We start from the raw sequence: 17,724 nt of genomic DNA on the forward strand, positions 1-17,724 counted from the left end.
TTACCCTTGGAAATATCTTTATTCTTTGTTACCTAGTATTCTTTGATAGAACCTTATTCTATCATCCTCCTCCTTCTCCTCGTTCTTTTCTTGCAATGCCACAACCATGATTTACACCGCCAAGAACGAGACACTTTCAAGCAGTTAATCTGATAGATTTGGACGAGTCTGGCTTCAGCAAAGATGAACAGGTTACTAAACGTAGGCCTCTTGACTTCATGCGTGGATAAGCAAAAGAAGATCCCAAGCCTAAGTCTGAGCCTAAAGATGAAGCCAGTGATGCTTCACATGATTCAGAGGTTGAGCTTCCTCTTGATCAAGAGGAGGATGCTCCTCTTACTCTCTAATTTGTTACATTCTTTCCTTCGCTTATTCCTCTATATTCCTTACATTCTTTCCTTCATTTGTTCCTCTCTGTTCCTTACATTCCTTCATTGGTTCGTTTGTTTCTCTCTGCTCCTTACATTCCTTCGTTTGTTTGTTTGTTCTTCTCTTTTCCTTACATTCCTTCCTCAGTTCGTTTGTTCGGTTCTCTCTTTTCTGTACATTACTTCGTTCATTCATTTTTCTATGTTCCTTACATTCCTTTAGTCTTCTTTATTCCTTACATTCCTTCCTTCATTACTCTCTGTTCCACATTCATTTGTTTCTCTTTGTTCCTTACACTCATTCATTACTTTTGATTTATGCTCTATTAATAACACTAAGCCACTATTAATACCATTTTTTTGGTTTTGAAGGGTTGTGTCATATCTTGAACCTGAGATAGACATCGTTGTTAATACCATTTTTTGGTTTTAAAGTGTTTTGCCATGTCTAAAACCTGAGACAAACACCAATGTTAATACCATGGTTGCTTTGTAATAATATTTTAATAACACTGCTACTGTTATTGATAGGAATGGAGGTAGTAAAACATTTTAGACACTAACATTAACTAACAGCTAGATGCATATGTGAGTTTGTGTTGCTTCATCACCCCATGAGTTGCAAAGTAAGATTAACTAATTAACAATGTGATAGAATTGAATGTGACACAAGTTATAATAATGCACAATAAATGACATTGAGCTAGCACAATTTATAACATCTTTTGAAGCATTGTAGGGTGAAGTGTTTGTTTTAGTGCTACACCATTGACAAACTTTTTTGGCCTACAACAATCGGTTTTTAACTTGTTATATTTATAGAATGACCCCAATTGATATTTTTTAATTTCAAGAGGGATCAACTTACACAAAGTAACTCTTTTAGAGTTACACTCCATGATTGTCATTCATTTTTTTGGAATCTAATGATTGTAAAGAGTCATTAATCTTATTTGCTAGATTCTAAGAAAATAGATGACAAGTTTGATAAAATTACTTAAATAACTTTAATTATATATAAGTTAAGTTACTCTAATATAATTTTATTATAAATTATGGGGCACAATACATAACTCATATGTATCTCTTGCTGCCGCGATCTCACTTTTGATTTTGACATACACTCGACTAATGGCATCGGTGTTGGTGGATGTGGATGGGATATGCGCAATGAATTTGTTCATGGATTAGGTTCACGCGGCCTTGTGATGCCCATAACTGGACTAGTGTAGCACGATGGTGCTCAGATCTGGATTGGATTGGCATGATAGTGGAGTAGTTTGGTGTGACAAAATGGTTATGAACGAAGAAAAGGGAAGGGGAGAGGGTGTGGGGAAGGATAATTGGGTAATTTCCAATATATTAGTAGTGCCAATAGCAAATTTAGGTAATGCCAATATCAGCTCCTATCCAAGAGCCACTTGTCGCGGCCCATTGCAGCAGCATCAGCATGATTGCCACGGACAGTTCAGATCGCATCATTATCCATCACGAACGGCATCTGATCTAACCGCAGCATCATGCGCCATGGAGCCGCCAACTTCTCCGGTATATAAAAACGGCACTCATGTTTTTATTGCCCTACTTCGCTAATTCCATCCAATTCCAATTCTCGATTTACCACCAAAAACAGCCACCCGAGGTTTCAATTTCGCTAAGAAACAAAGAGAGGTTCTATCTCTTCTCTGCGACGACGCCGTTTCTCTCGCTTGAGGTACTTGCACCGTTACCACACTCTCGATTAGGGTTTGTCGTTTGAAACCCTAGGGGTTTTTAGTTTATTAGAAGAAATTATCGCTGAATATATTTGTGATGACGCCGGCATTAGATTATCTGGTGCGGTTGATCTTACATTACGAATTATTGTTGCTATAAATTGATACTCTAATCATTGTGTTTTCCTACCACTTGGGCAATCAAGAATCTAGTTTTCGATTGAGGTTTTCCGTTAAACGCTGTCGCTAATTGCTTTTTTTTTTTTTTAATGAAGGTAAAGACCTTTTTGTTCAAGCATGGGAGATAGCGAAGCGGTGGTTACGGAAGCATCTGCTGCTGAGGCATATGCTTCGGCTGGTTATGCTGAGACCGGGTCGAATCCTGCTCCCGAGGCAGGTGCTACTGTTGATCAATCTGCTGGAGAAGCTGCTCAGGCCAGTTCAACTTATGGTTATGGTTATTCTAATGTTGGTGACGTGAATTCGTATGCTGGGGATCCGAATTCCATCCTACAGCAAGCTCAATTCAGTGCAACTGGTGAGTCCAAGCCAGCTGGTGGAGCGGCTGATTCTAACGAGGCCTCTGCTGGGGTTGGAAGCACAGCTGCTGACTCTACTATGGTATCTGACTACAATTCATCTGTAAATGGTGGTGTTGCCGGTGCAGTGACAAATACTTCTGGACTTGAAAACGGGAATGCGTTGGAGAATGCTGATGGGTCGGCTGATGAGAAACAGCAAGCAGATGGTTATGGTGTGCCTTTTTCTTTTACCTTTTTACTTTCAATGGAATTATCATGTTTTAAATTTTATTTTTGGACAATAAATTCAGCAGTGGAAGTCAAGGTTAGGGGCAGAACTTGTAGGTGCATAATCTACCGTCAAGACCTAAGGCTTAAGTGGTTTATTAACTAGCAAATATCTAATGCCAGACCTTGCAGCTATTTCTTTTTATGATTTTTCTATTCAAGTTTTATATCATTATTGATAGTTAGTGTTTTTTCATCACTGTTCATATAAGAGAAAAAGAAACGAGTTTTAATTATCTACAAGAAGAAACTTTACTTTTGAAAGTGGAGTTTAAAGTTGTAAACAACTGGTCTAGTTTACATGTTCCTGTCAACAGAATAGTTTATTACCAGCATATCAGGACTAATAGAGTAGATGTGCAATGCTATTTTGGTATTTCTGTTCACTTTAATTTCAAGTGGCTTGATATTTAGCCAAGCTTAATATGGTTCTCAATCTTTGATAAAATGAATAACCTTTGTGTGTAAATAAATAAGTTTGCGCATTTAAAAATTGATTTCATTTTAACGGTTGACTAATGCAAGGAGTACAACTTTGATTTTTTAATTTGGATACCATATGTTTTGAGTCAATTCTGTATCACTATTCTTTCCTTCAGTTATTGCAAGGATTAAAATTGATGCTGAAACTGTTCTGTTGAAGGATGAATTTTATATTACTAATCCAATGCTTAATGTATATGTACGAGTCTTTCAAAAATTCTGTTTTGTAATGCTTTTGCTATTGTTCACGAACATGCTGCTATTAAACCAAATTATGGCCATACCCTATTCATTTTCATTTTTTATTACCATTAGCAGCTGCCTTGTCTGCTGAAGAAGATCGACTGTGGAATATAGTGAGAGCTAATTCTTTAGATTTCACTGCCTGGACTTCCTTGATTGAAGAGACAGAGAAGGCAGCAGAGGTATGCTATGTTGACTTGAATTATATGTTGGGTTGCACCATTATTTACACATTTCACCTGTGAATTAGTTGAAGCTTTTGACTTGTCTATTTTGTTGGCGTTGTTAACTTCAAAGTTCTTTGATGCAATGTCTTATTGGAATATGTTAGGTTTGTTGTAGCCATATTAGATTCCCACTGGGTTGCATATAGGGGATGGGGTTGCTCTTTTTGTTCGGGTAGAGACACTGTTGGGTGTGGGGAGTGTTACCGTTATGTATCATGTGTCAGCTATTACTTGCTAAACATTTTTCTGGAACTTTTTTTGGTTCAAGATGTTGGCTTCGGCCAAATACTTGTGATATTTCCTTTTTGAGAATTCTGAGATATTTTTGTTACTCATTACCGGATAACAGTTAGGATGAGACTGTATTATAATAAGGTTGCCTGTAAATAAATGACTGATTCACAGTGCTTTCATATTTTTTAAATATATGATTTAATATGCATGCCATTATGTTAAAACTGTATCTCTGTTTCTTTTGTATTCTTAATAATAAGTGTCTATATTGAATACATTTTTTTTGGGTGATTTCTCTGGTATTTGATTTTTTGCAATGGACAATCAAACAACCATGTTTTGCAATTTATTAGATTCATTTTAAGATGTTCTTTTAGTTGTTGGACCAATTGACATCCTTCCCCCACCTCCCCCTCTTTTGTCCACCTCATTTTGTGGATGTTTAATATTCTTGCAATTGTATGTTCAGTTGACAACTTATTGTTATATATTTAGTGTCTTGTTTTCTGATACTTGTGAAACTCATTAATGATTTTTTCATTGAAGGACAATATTTTGAAGATTCGAAGAGTCTATGATGCTTTTCTAGCAGAATTTCCCTTGTGCTATGGTTATTGGAAGAAATATGCTGACCATGAGGCACGCCTTGGCTCTATTGATAAAGTTGTCGAAGTCTACGAGCGTGCGGTTCAAGGGGTTACATATTCAGTGGACATGTGGTTGCATTATTGCATATTTGCTATAACCACATATGGGGATCCAGACACTGTTCGTAGGTAATGGAAGTTTAGTTGTTTGTCTTCCTTTTATTATTATTATTTTTTTTGCATTGGTAGGTTTTGATTTGATATTCCATTCACTAGGATCAGCTGTTTCTTGCCTGCTTTCTAACATAATTTCAGAATGCGTGCAACAGTGATATCTCCCTTGTATGGCGGAAAAGCTTTGATGGGATTGCATGCCAGAATGTTTTCTATTCTGATGTTTAAATCCTATGTTTTAAGTCCACTATTTGTGGTAGTTTGAAAATTTTAGGATCATTTTCTCCAATATACTTTTTTCATTTAATTTCAAAGTACATAGTTTTCTAGGTTTTTTTTTTCTTGTTGGAATGGTAGCTCTTTATCTTTGACACTCTGAGGTGCATCAATTTTGCAAATTGCTGCTGAGAAGATCTCGTCTGGTTAAGGGCTAAGATGGCCTCTATGACTGCTCCATTTCTCAGACATAGTATGATTTATTGCAGGAAGGTAAATGCAGCGTTTGGATGTCTTACATGATGTTACGAGTGATTTGTTTGTTCTCCTTGAACACTAGTGCTGCTGTCTCCCATACCTGGACGTGCATCAGTAAATAGATGCTTGAAATCAAGTAACATATTAACCAGGACTGCTTGTTCATTTGTTTCAGGCTTTTTGAACGAGGATTAGCTTATGTTGGAACAGATTATCTTTCTTTTCCCCTCTGGGATAAATACATTGAATATGAGTATATGCAGCAGGACTGGGCCCGCCTTGCCGTGATCTACACCAGAATATTAGAGAACCCAAATCAACAATTAGATCGGTATTTCAGCAGGTGATTTCCTGTTTTATAGACCCCTCCATTTTATTTTTAGAAAAAAAAACTGTTGTGTATAGTTTGCACATTCTTTCTCCTTTTTTGGGTGTTTAATTTTACTTCCTTGGTGGTAACGGCATTGCAGCTTCAAAGAGTTAGCTGGAAATCGACCTTTATCAGAGTTACGAACTGCTGATGAAGCTGCTGCAGTGGCAGGAGTTGCTTCAGAGGCTACTGGCCAAGCTACTGAGGGAGAGGTTCATCCTGATGGTGCAGAGCGTTCTCCTAAATCTGTAAGTGCTGGCTTAACAGAAGCAGAAGAGTTGGAGAAGTATATCGCCATTAGAGAAGAGATGTATAAGAAAGCTAAAGAGTTCGATTCTAAGATCATTGGTTTTGAAACAGCTATCAGGAGGCCCTACTTTCATGTACGGCCCCTCAATGTTGGAGAGCTTGAGAATTGGCATAACTATCTGGACTTTATAGAAAGGGAGGGTGACTTGAGCAAGGTAACATATGGTTTCTTATAAGAGTGCATTATGTTCCTAGTTTTTCCTGTTATAGATTGACTTACAGTAAGTAATATCTGTTGTATCATATGTTTTATTGGCTAATCCGTTGGATGAAGCAACTTTTTAATCGGGAAATTGAACTGAGACTAAAGCATGGGCCTTCAATTTGGTTTCTTGAGGATAAGTACTTCAAACCCTAATTTGTCTGTGGACATTCTAGGTTCGTCATGCGTTTGTAAAAGTTTATTCTTTTTAAAGTGTGAATGTTATGCATGCAGGTGTCTTCTTATCTTCCTAATCATCTGTCGCAGGCTAGGAGGGTCCCTCCTTTCATATTTGAGGGGCCTCTCTGTCCCGCTAAGGAGTATTTCTTGATGCTTTGTATTTTCCTTTTATGTTTTATATTATTGATTTTTCTTGTGTCTGCATCATCAATGACAATTTTACGACATCGTCTTGTCTTTTGTGATTTAGATTGTCAAGTTGTATGAGAGATGTGTCATTGCATGTGCCAATTATCCTGAGTATTGGATACGCTATGTTTTGTGTATGGAAGCCAGTGGAAGCATGGATCTTGCAAATAATGTTCTTGCTCGGGCAACCCAAGTCTTTGTTAAGGTAATTTCATTAAGTTCCAGTCATACGAATGCATTTGTCATATTCATCTCTTAAGTTTTTAAGCTTTGAAGTGAGATGAGAAGGTAATGTATCTAATGGACTCCTGTACATGGCCACTTGTTGATGTTGGTTTTTACACGAATAAAGTAGTTGGCTTTTACTAGCAATAGTTCTTGAAACACGAACTTGTGTCATGATACACTCAAAGTCAAACATGTGTGTCTTATTCAAGCAAAAATAGTTGGTTATAATTGATGCTTCAGAATAAGGGATTTTATTTATCTTTATAGAACTTTTGTCCCAATGAAATAGATTATGGTTGCAGCCTGTTTCAAAAGGAGTTGTATACTTATGGTTGGTTTCTATGCTTGTGACTCACAAGCAAGGAAACCTTTGTGACTTCTGGGACCAGTTGTCACTTCTAACCATTTTTGTGAAAAATGATGATGTTCCTTGAATGTATTTTGATTAGAAATAGAAAAGTAGTATTTTAAGGCTGTACACTTTTTTTTTCATCTTCTATATTTTGCTGTTTTATCTATTTGTGAGAAATGATTCTTTGAAGATACATTGTGGGCAATTTGTGGATATTTACCTGTCTTCTCTTTTCCCTTAATGACCTGCCTAAGGTGAGAAAAATGAATCTTTTGTGTATAGCTTTATTGAAATCCCGTTCTTTAGGTGAAGGCTCAGTAATGGTGATTTAGTATTATTTGTTATGTTCTAGCTTGCTTCAGTTTGAAGTATGGATTTTAAAATGTATGGACCCATTTTACCTTATGTTTGAAATTGGACTTTTGAAGAATTGGGTTGGGAATAATTTAGTTCCTCACACTTGGTCTTTAGAGGTTTTGGCACTATGTTTAAAGTCATGTTTCCTAAAAATTCAACTTGTTAGGTCATATGTGGATGCCCAATAGTGTTTTTATATATCCATATTTTTTTTGTCCGTCAGGTAGTGACTTCATGGCTTCCATTTTTTGGTCTTTTTCTTGATTTAGACAATGTAATGTTCTGTAATGATTTCTAATTATAAGCTTAATTAGCATGTTATCAAATTGTACAGATTACAGTCATAACTCACTTGTATTGTTCCAGAAAAGAATTTCCTTTAGTTTTTCTGCAATTTAGTCATTTTGTTTGTCATAATGCAGAGACAACCAGAGATACATATTTTTTGTGCTCGGTTCAAGGAGCAGACTGGAGATATAGATGGTGCTAGAGCTGCATATCAACTTGTGCATACTGAAACTTCTCCTGGTCTTCTTGAAGCAATTATCAAACATGCCAATATGGAATACCGACTGGTATGCTGGCTTGTGAAAGTGTTTTTATAGATTGTGACTTAATTTTAGTATTTGTTTACAAGCTTTCCATTGATTGATATTGCAGGAAAAAATGGAGGATGCCTTCTCTTTGTATGAACAGGCCATTGCCATTGAGAAAGGGAAAGAACATTCACAAACATTGCCGATGTTGTTTGCTCAATATTCTCGATTTGTATATTTGGTATGTTCCATAACATATTTACATTGTTGTTTGCTCACTCAGTATTCGTGATTTGTATATTTGGTATGTCCTGTAGCATCACATGCAATCTGTTCTTTATTTAAAGCTTTCAATGGGTTAGACATGCATTTTTTTTTTAATTCTTAACATGTTTGCATTTTGTTAAACCATACTGATAGTTGTGCTTTTTATGCATCTCATACATGCCCATTATTTAACAGTTTTTCTAGTTTTACACCTCTGGTAATATAGCTCAATTGTGTGGAGATGGTCTTGTCTTGTTCCTCAAATCATTCTGTCTTGTTTGGTCATTAGGCTTCTGGGAATGCAGAGAAGGCAAGGCAGATTCTAGTTGAGGGGCTTGAGAATGTTTTGTTGTCAAAGCCACTACTTGAGGTCTGTCTTCACTATTACTTTCCTTGTCCTGCTAAATTCACTCATATTATGTAGTTGGTGATTCTTCTCTTTGTATTTCTAAGTGTTCTTCATCTCTAATGAGATTCTTTAATTCAATGTTACATGCAGGCTATATTGCATTTTGAGGCTATTCAACCCTTGCCAAAGCGCGTTGATATTGACTTTCTGGAGTCATGGGTTGTCAAATTCATAATGCCTAACTCAGAGAGTCCTGGTGTAGCAAGTGCAACAGAGCGTGAGGAACTTTCTAGTATTTTTCTGGAGGTAATTCCTTGTCAGAATGGTGTTCTGGCATGTGTTCTAAAGGAGTTTCCTTAAGAAATGTGTTTAATTTTTGACTATTTTGACAAGAGTGTTTATTTTTTGTTTATTTTTAATAATAGTGTATTTATTATTAATAATTAATAATTGTTCCATGCAAACTCTAAATGGTTTTGCTGGATAATTGAGTTGTCTGAGTGTCCTGTGGGTTGATTGATCATTGTGACTGATTCTGCCATGTGAGACAAGACAAGGTTTCGTTGTTACTGAGTGATGCAAGACTCTCACTTTGAACACACAAACCACATTACTTTATCAAACAAGTATCTAAGTATTTTTTTTCAACGGTTTGCCTTTAATTATTAACCTTTGAGGTTGTAGCAGGTATGATTAAGTATAGGTGACTAAAGTGGATAATGATATGTAATTTGAATAACTTGTGTTTGTATGCAGGCATGTGTGTGCATTTGTGTCTTAGGAGTGTGGGTATGCACATATGTGGGCATCTGCATGCGTTTGTGCCTGTATTTGTAATATTGATCATCTATGTAAGGTTGAATGACAAGGATTAGCTCTTTTGACACTAACCTCGTTTGTAGAACTAATCATATTGGAGAACTGATATGTGTCTTGCTGTAATTAGGAGTACTAACAAAGTTTTGATATTGGAAATTTTAAGCTGGCCATGGATCATTTACATATTTGGCTATGATATATGCCAGGAATATGGAATTTCAGATAAGTCGAGGGAAAATAAAGATTTGTTATGAAAATTGAAAAATGATGATCAAAATGGAAGGTGGATCTTGTTCGCAGGGAAAATGTAGGAGTGACTGGTGGAAATTTAGCGGTGATAATATTTATGTTTCACTTCCCTGAATTTAACTTTTGTCTCTATAAACAGTTTTGAAATGGTAATTGATTTATAATTATAATAATACAACAGCAGATACCATTGGCGATTTGATACATATATGTTCTATTGTCTGGCTTCTTTATAACTATATCTAAAATGAATACATTTTCTTTTGTATGGTACAACTATTTGATGGTCTTCTGTTATTATTTTCAAAGAATTTGTTATATTTAATTTTTCCTGAGTTTCTGTTTACGATTCTTGAAAGGCCTGCCTTCTCTTTTTTGTATTTTACATTCTGAACTATAATGTGAGTATTATTAATTTATAGGAACTCTTTTTTTTTCTTCTTTCCAGTTTTTAAATCTCTTTGGTGATGTTCAATCTATCAAGAGGGCTGAAGATAGGCATGCCAAATTGTTTTTGCCACACAGAAGCATGTCAGAGTTGAAAAAACGTCATGCTGAGGATTTCTTAGCTTCAGACAAAACAAAAGCGCCGAGATCTTATTCTGCTCAATCACCTGCCCAATCTGGGATGGGTGCATATCCAAATGCACAGAACCAGTGGTCTAATTATGGAGTTCAACCTCAAACTTGGCCTCCAGTTACACAAGCACAAGGGCAACAATGGACTGCTGGCTACACCCAACAGGTAGAGTATCCTTTTCTTTGCGTTAATCTGGTTTATATGTGTGATCCACTGATGTTGGAGTTTTTTTTTTGAGCCATGTAGTCTGTCAAAGGCTTAATGTTTACCACTTCTGTGTGTTATACTTGTTATTCAGAAATTATGCAATATTATCTGCTTGTATTATTAGAAATGGATATAGACATGTAAAATGCAACACAACCCTGTCCATTAAGATGCAGCATATTCGCATTGTTGAAGTAGAATCTTTGCCTCTTAAATAAATAAATACTGTTGCAACTTAACTTGATATGCCTTGTACCTGTAAATAATTGCTTCATGCATCTTTATCTACTTGAAATGGATATAGACATGTAAAATGCAACACAACCCTGTCCATTAAGATGCAGCATATTCGCATTGTTGAAGTAGAATCTTTGCCTCTTAAATAAATAAATACTGTTGCAATTTAACTTGATATGCCTTGTACCTGTAAATAATTGCTTCATGCATCTTTATCTACTTGAAAACCATGTCCGGAATGCACTTACGCTATGCTTGATACTTTTCATGTACTGGAATGATATATATATGTATTCTGGAGTTAACATTTGTGTTCTGCTGCTTGTTATGCGTTTGTGCATCTATTAAATCAAGAGTTAGGTGTTACATGCTTCATTTTTAGTGGTTCTTTACGTGAAACTTCTTTATTATATTGTGTTGTCATTTTATCCGCACTTGTTTTAGCTGGTTGATCAGGTCATATATGATTGAACCGATTTATTCTGATTTGATACAGGCTTCCTACGGGGCTTATGCTGGATATGGGGGCAACTATGCGAATTCTCAATTGCCTACATCAGTTCCACAAAGTACTGCATACGGAGCCTATCCTCCTGCATATCCTGCACAGGTGCACAGCAGTTTTTCTATTTAGTTTTAGTTATTATTTGGCCCCTAATATGTATTTGGGTTAGTGGATACAGTTCTGTTGTCATGTTTGTCATTTTTTAAGGCAATCAAATCGTCAATATGGGGACTTTTTATTGTGATTTTGTTATATTGAAGAAGGGAAAGTGAAAAAATAAGGGAAATATGAGAGTTCCATAGGGAAAAAAGATGTAGTGTGTTTGCTTTGCCATCCAAAGGCTGGTAGCATGAATTCCAAAGCGCCTGAACTGACAAGTTATACAGGGTTGCTGTGGCCAAACTGAGTTTGAGGGGGTATGAACGGTATCCCAAACATGCACGCAGTTGTTTTATTAGCAAACCAGTGGGCACCTTTCGTGAGTTGAGTCGCAGCAGTTTAACTGCACGAACTCTCATTTCAACAATACTTCTCTGTTGATCTGACTTACTTAACGTCGTGACTTTCTTAATTTTTTGTTTATATATATTATGATAAACATAAACAATTGCAAATTTCGTCTAATGTTGATTCTTTTGTCTGAATTTCAGCCGGCGGTTCCTCAACAAAACTATGCACAACCTGTGGCTGCAGCCCCTGCACAGCAACCTGCTGCGGTTCCTCAAGCTTATTACGGGAGTTATTATTGAGCTGACAAAATGAGATGGCCACTGTTTTCCCTTCCTGTAATGTTTTTTTTTTTCCTTCATATTATAGGTAATTTGATGATATTAGGGAATCTGGAGTATAGGTGTAGTGTAAACTTTCAAGTTATACTACTGAAGATAGAAAATCATTTTGACTAATTCGCAATTGTATTTTAGCTATTTTGATGTACATTTTTTTTTTGTTATTTTCTTTTCACCGGTTAGTGCACGTCTTTTTTTAATGTGGAACTAAGTAATAGTTTGTTTTTCAAAATTACCTTTGCATAATCGCATATTCAAAGTGTTCGTATTTTTTTTGGTGAATATTCAAAGAGTTCATATTTCACTCGGTCTCTAGTTTTTTAAACGAGTCTATGCATGAAACATTTTTTATTAAATATTTCTCTAGTTTTGGTTTTCCGTTAGGATTGTCTGATTATTATGATTATTTTTGTTCTGTAGTCTTTAAATATTATGGTTCTTTTAAGACTAAATTGCTATTTTAGTTCTCTATAATTACTAATTTACTATTTTAGTTCTTTTTTCTCATGATTTTGGTTCTCTGCTTTAGAAACTTCGTAATTTTTGTTAAATACTCAATTTATGTTTTTTTTCTTTGTTTTTGATTCAATTGAAGACCTAAAATACTTAAGCTGTTATAAAAAAATAATTAATTAAAATATAAAAAGTATAAGAAATATTGCAAAAATTTTGACTGGATCAGTCGGCTAGATTATCTTTTTATGTCGGTCGAGCAAAATGGAGTTAATGGACCAGTTAATTTTACATCTTGGTATATGTAATTTAACATGCACACACAAAAAAAAAAAAACGAAAAGAAGATATTTTGTCTACAACATAATTCTCTTTTCTAAATTTGTCCAAACAACGTTCACAGTACTTGCTATTTATAAACTGCACACTTGACACTTAACTTCAAAGAGGATATAGTTTTATTTTTAAAATAAAGATAAAGAGGATATAGTTTTATTTTTAAAATAAAGAAATTTTCAGCATAAAAATGGTGAAATAAAATTTATTATATTTTATGTTAATTAATTAATATTATGTTTGTTTTAATTAATGTTTGTCTTTTTATTTTTTAAGTATTTATTATAATTTATGCTTGCAACAATAAAAAAATATGAAGATTAAATTATATTTTATTCTTAAATGAAATGAAATTTGGTATCCAACAAATTAGTTCATTGAAAATTTATTATATCTTGGTTTAATATATTCAACAATCATGTTGATAATTATTTTTATGATATTTTTGTTTTTCTGTATTATATAAGTTCTTTTATCAATGATAACGACAAAAATTTTCATTTTTATTGAAATTTGAATTTTCATCTTTCAGAGATAATTTAACAGCACATCACGACAAAAATAATTATTTACTTTTTTAAAAAAATTATTTATCAATGTAGGTTGGTCAAAAAACTATTTATCAACCTGAGTATTTTTGTCATGTAGGATATTTGTGCTTTTCAATAGACATCATCGTGAATAGGATTTTCTCTTTAAAGTATTTTTTTTTAACTAGATTGAACACAAGACATCATCCTTGCTCCACTTAGGAGGTGCCACTTTCTATGACTTTTTTTTATGATTTTTCCTGTTTAAATTGTTTTTTTTAATAAGTTGAACAGGAGGCAACGACTTGGTCTGCTCCACCTAGGAGACACCATCCTAGAAGACTTTTTCAGTTTAAATTGTTTTTTTAAATAAATTTACAGCCTAAAAAAGTAAATTTCCTAAAAATATTTACTACAAAACTAAAAATTATTTAAATACAATTGTTCAAATAAGAAAATTGTAATTACAATCTAAAAATTGTTTAAATACAATTGTACATAAAAAATATCTTTTAGGTTATCGAAAAAAAACATTTTTAGGATTTAAAGTATATAGTAATTTGTTATAATATGTAGTAAGTTGATTTTTTATGTACAATTCTATTTAGACAATTTTTAGATTTTATTTACAATTTTCGTATTTGAACAATTATATTTAAATAATTTTTAGATTGCAGTAAACTTTTTTAGGAAATCTATTTTTTTAGGCTGTAAATTTATTTAAAAAATAATTTAAACTGGAGAAGTCTTTAACAGTGGCATCTCCTATATGGAGTAGATCAAGATGACACCTTCTGTTTAATTTATTTATTTTAAATAATTTAAACAGTAAAAATCTTTCAGGATGTGGCTTTCTGGGTGGAACAGACCAGGATAATGCCTCGTGTTCAATTTATTTTAAAAAATAATTTAAACGGGAAAAATCTTTTAGGATGACGCTTCCTGTTCAAAAAATTTATTAAAAATAGACACTTTAAAGAGAAGAAATCATTCAGGGTGACATCTTCTCAAGGTGCATTTTTTATTGGCCCTAAAGGTGTTTTACGGGGTAAAACTTACCCATATTGATACATAAATTTTTGACCAACCTATAAAATAATAAATAAATTTTTTTAAAAATATATTGATAAATTAGCCTACACTTACCCATCGAATGAAACATAATTAGAACAATCCAAGTATCTATCTATCTAATGAGAAGTGAATAACGAACCGGGAAGAAAGAGACAAAAAAAAGATAGATATAAGTACCTTAGGCACAGTCTGCAGTGCAGATCTTTCCTCAGTGAAAGCAGGTCTATTGGTCTAATGCAGGAATAAATAAGGTTTGGGCATTACTATTCATAAATAATGTTTGGCCAACACTATTCATAAATAACATTTATAATCTGTCTTTAATTTAAAAATGTTAAATTTTAATATAAAAGCAGGAACATCATAAATATCCGAATCTAAACTTATTTCTTTTTAATGAATATTTTAACTCTTAGTTATACATATTTTTTATAACTAAAATAAAATCAACAATTCAAATTGGACATTTTATTATAAATGTTATGTTACATTTAATTAAAAAAACAAAATCACATAAAAATGTTATTAAATATATAATCCGAACCATTAATTTTAAGTTAACAGTGTTTTCATTTTTTTCCAATAACTAAAAATTGACATAATAAACTTTCTTTTTAGGGAAAAAAAAGTTGAAACTTGACCCCATTTTTAGAATAAATAGGTGGAGAGAAGCGAGATATCAAGAAAAAAATAAGAGAAAAGAAAAAGAAAGTAGAAGACATCATAAGTTAGTTATGTGATAGGAAAAGGAAAAAAAAAAGAGTAGAAGATGTCATAAGTTAGCTATATGATAGGAAAAGAAAATAGAGATAAAAAGTTGAGTTTGGAAAGAATACATAAGAATAAATGAATACAAGTTGATAATTACCTTTTTTTTTGTATTTAAATTTATTTGATTCACAGAAAAATAAATTATTTGATTTTGGATCTCTTGAATTTGAACCTATCTTATTGGGGTGAATCATTATTAATCTAATTGCTAAAATTGGTTATTGGGCTCTAATTAATGTTACAAATAATTGTTGAAGGCTTTAACGATTGGAGATTAAGGTAAGAGACACGATGACATTAAGATATTTTACTCTCCCATGATGTAAAAATAAGTTCCTTGATTCTTGGGAAATAAAAAGAACACACACTTGAATGGACTTATCTCATTGGAGTGAGTCGTTACCAATCTAATTGCTAAAATAAGTTATTGAACTTGGTTTGTAATTAATGTTACTGACAATTGTCAAAGGTTTTAATGATTGGAGATCAAGTAAAAGACACTATCACATTAAGATACCTTTTTCTCCCACGATGCAAGATGCAAGAATCTACTCCTTGGTTCTTGAGAAATAACTAAAACACACACTTGAATTGACTTATCTCATTGGGGTGAATCGATATTAGTTTAATTGCTAAAATTTGTTATTGAACTTGATTTGTAATTAATGTTATTGATAATTGTCAGAGGTTTTAATGATTGGAAATCAAAATAAGACTTAATTGCAAAAAGAGTCCTCTTATTTCATTAAATTGGTCTCCCTATTTTTGAATTCACTGTCGGAATCTTCCTATTTTTCAAAATTCACTATTTGAGTCCCCGTAGGAAAAATTAAACGTTAACCGTTAGCTTATTTCACATCTTATTTTGTTTTGTTCGTTTAAGCCAACAAGAGAACTGACGGTGAGGAATTTTTCATAGGAGATGGAGGCGTGGCATGTATGCCTTTGCAGCAGTAGCATGATATTGAGAGATTTCCGAATGCAACGTTGGAGAAGGCACTATGTGGAGGCAAGAGTGGGAACGAGTTTGGTTCTGGGTTGCTCAAGGTAGCTAGCAAGAGGAAGAAGAAGGTGAAGAAGAAAGTGGCGCCTACGACGAAGAAGGTGGTAAAGAGTAAATTGACAATGGACGGAGTAAGCAGCATGGGTGGGAATGATGTTGAGAGTGGGGAAGTGTGTGCGGTGAGATGGATGAAGTGGAAGAGGGTGAGCTAGGGACCTTGGGGTGTGAGCTGGAGAATGAAGAGTTTGTATTGGAGAAGTTGATCATGCTGACGCGGAGAAGTGAAATTGAGAATGAAAAGATTGTCAGTGAAAGATGGAAGAAATGAGAGAGTTTGCTTCAGGAAAATGGAGAAAGGAGGATGATGCAGAGAAAAGGGAGATAATTCTCAAGAAGGGTCAAAAACGAGAAACTGAAAAATGAGAATATGGGTTGTGGAGAGATGAAATGAAGGATGATATTGAGAAGGGAGAATTCATTCCAAGTAGGTGGCATGACATAGGGGAGACATGGGGAGGGATGATTATGGCTATGCCAGGTAGGGATAAAGGGTGGAAAAATGAATGGGAGGGTACACTACTTAAATGACCAATTATATGCGGACATGTGATAATCAATGTTCTAAGTTAACAATCAACGTTCAATTTTTTCTCTGGAAACTCAAATAGTGAATTTTGAAAAAATAAGGAGACTCCGATAATAAATGAAAAAATAAAGAGATTGATTTAGTGAAATAGGAAAAATAGGGAAACATTTTTTACTATTGACATACTTTCCTATCCCACAACATAAGAATCTACTTGATTCTTGGGAAATAAATATAACACACTTAAGCAAACTAATTGAACACACTAACCATAAATTTTGTTTGGCTTCAATAAAACAAATGAAGTAAATGAAAATAGAAAAAAAATAAACGAAGAAGAAAAAATGGAATTTTGGATTGTTTGGTTTGAAAGAAATAAATGAAAACAAATAATATCATGAGATTGTTTGATTTAAATGAAAAGAGAGGAAAACATTGTCAAAACCACGCAATACAACTCATTAGATGGTTGAGGATGCAACCTGTCCAGATTGTAAGTGGTACAACTCCAGAGTCATTAGTTCATGCAAACCGTAATTGTACAAAGGCTGCTGAAGTTTTGAAGTCTTGGAAATAGCTTGAGCTCTTGTACAAGGCATTAATAGAGCAACAAATGTGAAGATAAGTTTGGGTAAAAAAACCACGGTTGGTTTGATATACGAAGCTAAGTGGATTCCTCTTGATTCGAGTTTAATTAAATTAAACTGTGATGTAACTTTCAGAGTGTTGGAGATCAAGGAAGATATATGGCAGGTTATGGTACTGACCTTTCATGTAGCTCATTGATTTTGGAGGAACTTTGGGCCATTGATTATGGTTTAAAGGCATGCACACAACCATTGGTTTACAAAAGTAGTTATAGAGTCAGAATCTCAGGTAGTTGTTAGTTTGGTCAATAAGCTGCAACATTCGGATAATACGTGGGAAAATGGC

General features: G+C 33.9%; 1 protein-coding gene across 2 annotated transcripts; it reads left to right on the forward strand.

Annotated features, from left to right (window-relative positions):
* Positions 1-1,850: 1,850 nt before the first annotated feature.
* LOC100787373 (pre-mRNA-processing factor 39) lies at positions 1,851-12,155 on the forward strand. Of its 2 annotated transcripts, none has more exons than XM_006576896.4 (14): positions 1,851-2,082; positions 2,359-2,837; positions 3,691-3,800; positions 4,626-4,855; positions 5,490-5,657; positions 5,785-6,148; positions 6,626-6,769; positions 7,924-8,076; positions 8,162-8,278; positions 8,594-8,674; positions 8,804-8,959; positions 10,170-10,466; positions 11,242-11,355; positions 11,901-12,155. In XM_006576896.4, exons 2-14 carry the CDS (start codon positions 2,381-2,383, stop codon positions 11,997-11,999), a joined length of 2,490 nt encoding a protein of 829 aa, XP_006576959.1. In that variant the 5' UTR covers positions 1,851-2,082; positions 2,359-2,380; the 3' UTR covers positions 12,000-12,155. The 2 variants fall into 2 exon arrangements, with proteins under 2 accessions (XP_006576959.1, XP_003521310.1); XM_003521262.5 differs by having other exon boundaries at positions 1,883-2,082; positions 3,694-3,800.
* Positions 12,156-17,724: the final 5,569 nt, after the last annotated feature.

The sequence above is a fragment of the Glycine max genome, chromosome 3, assembly GCF_000004515.6.
Source record: "Glycine max cultivar Williams 82 chromosome 3, Glycine_max_v4.0, whole genome shotgun sequence".
Classification (NCBI taxonomy): domain Eukaryota; kingdom Viridiplantae; phylum Streptophyta; class Magnoliopsida; order Fabales; family Fabaceae; genus Glycine; species Glycine max.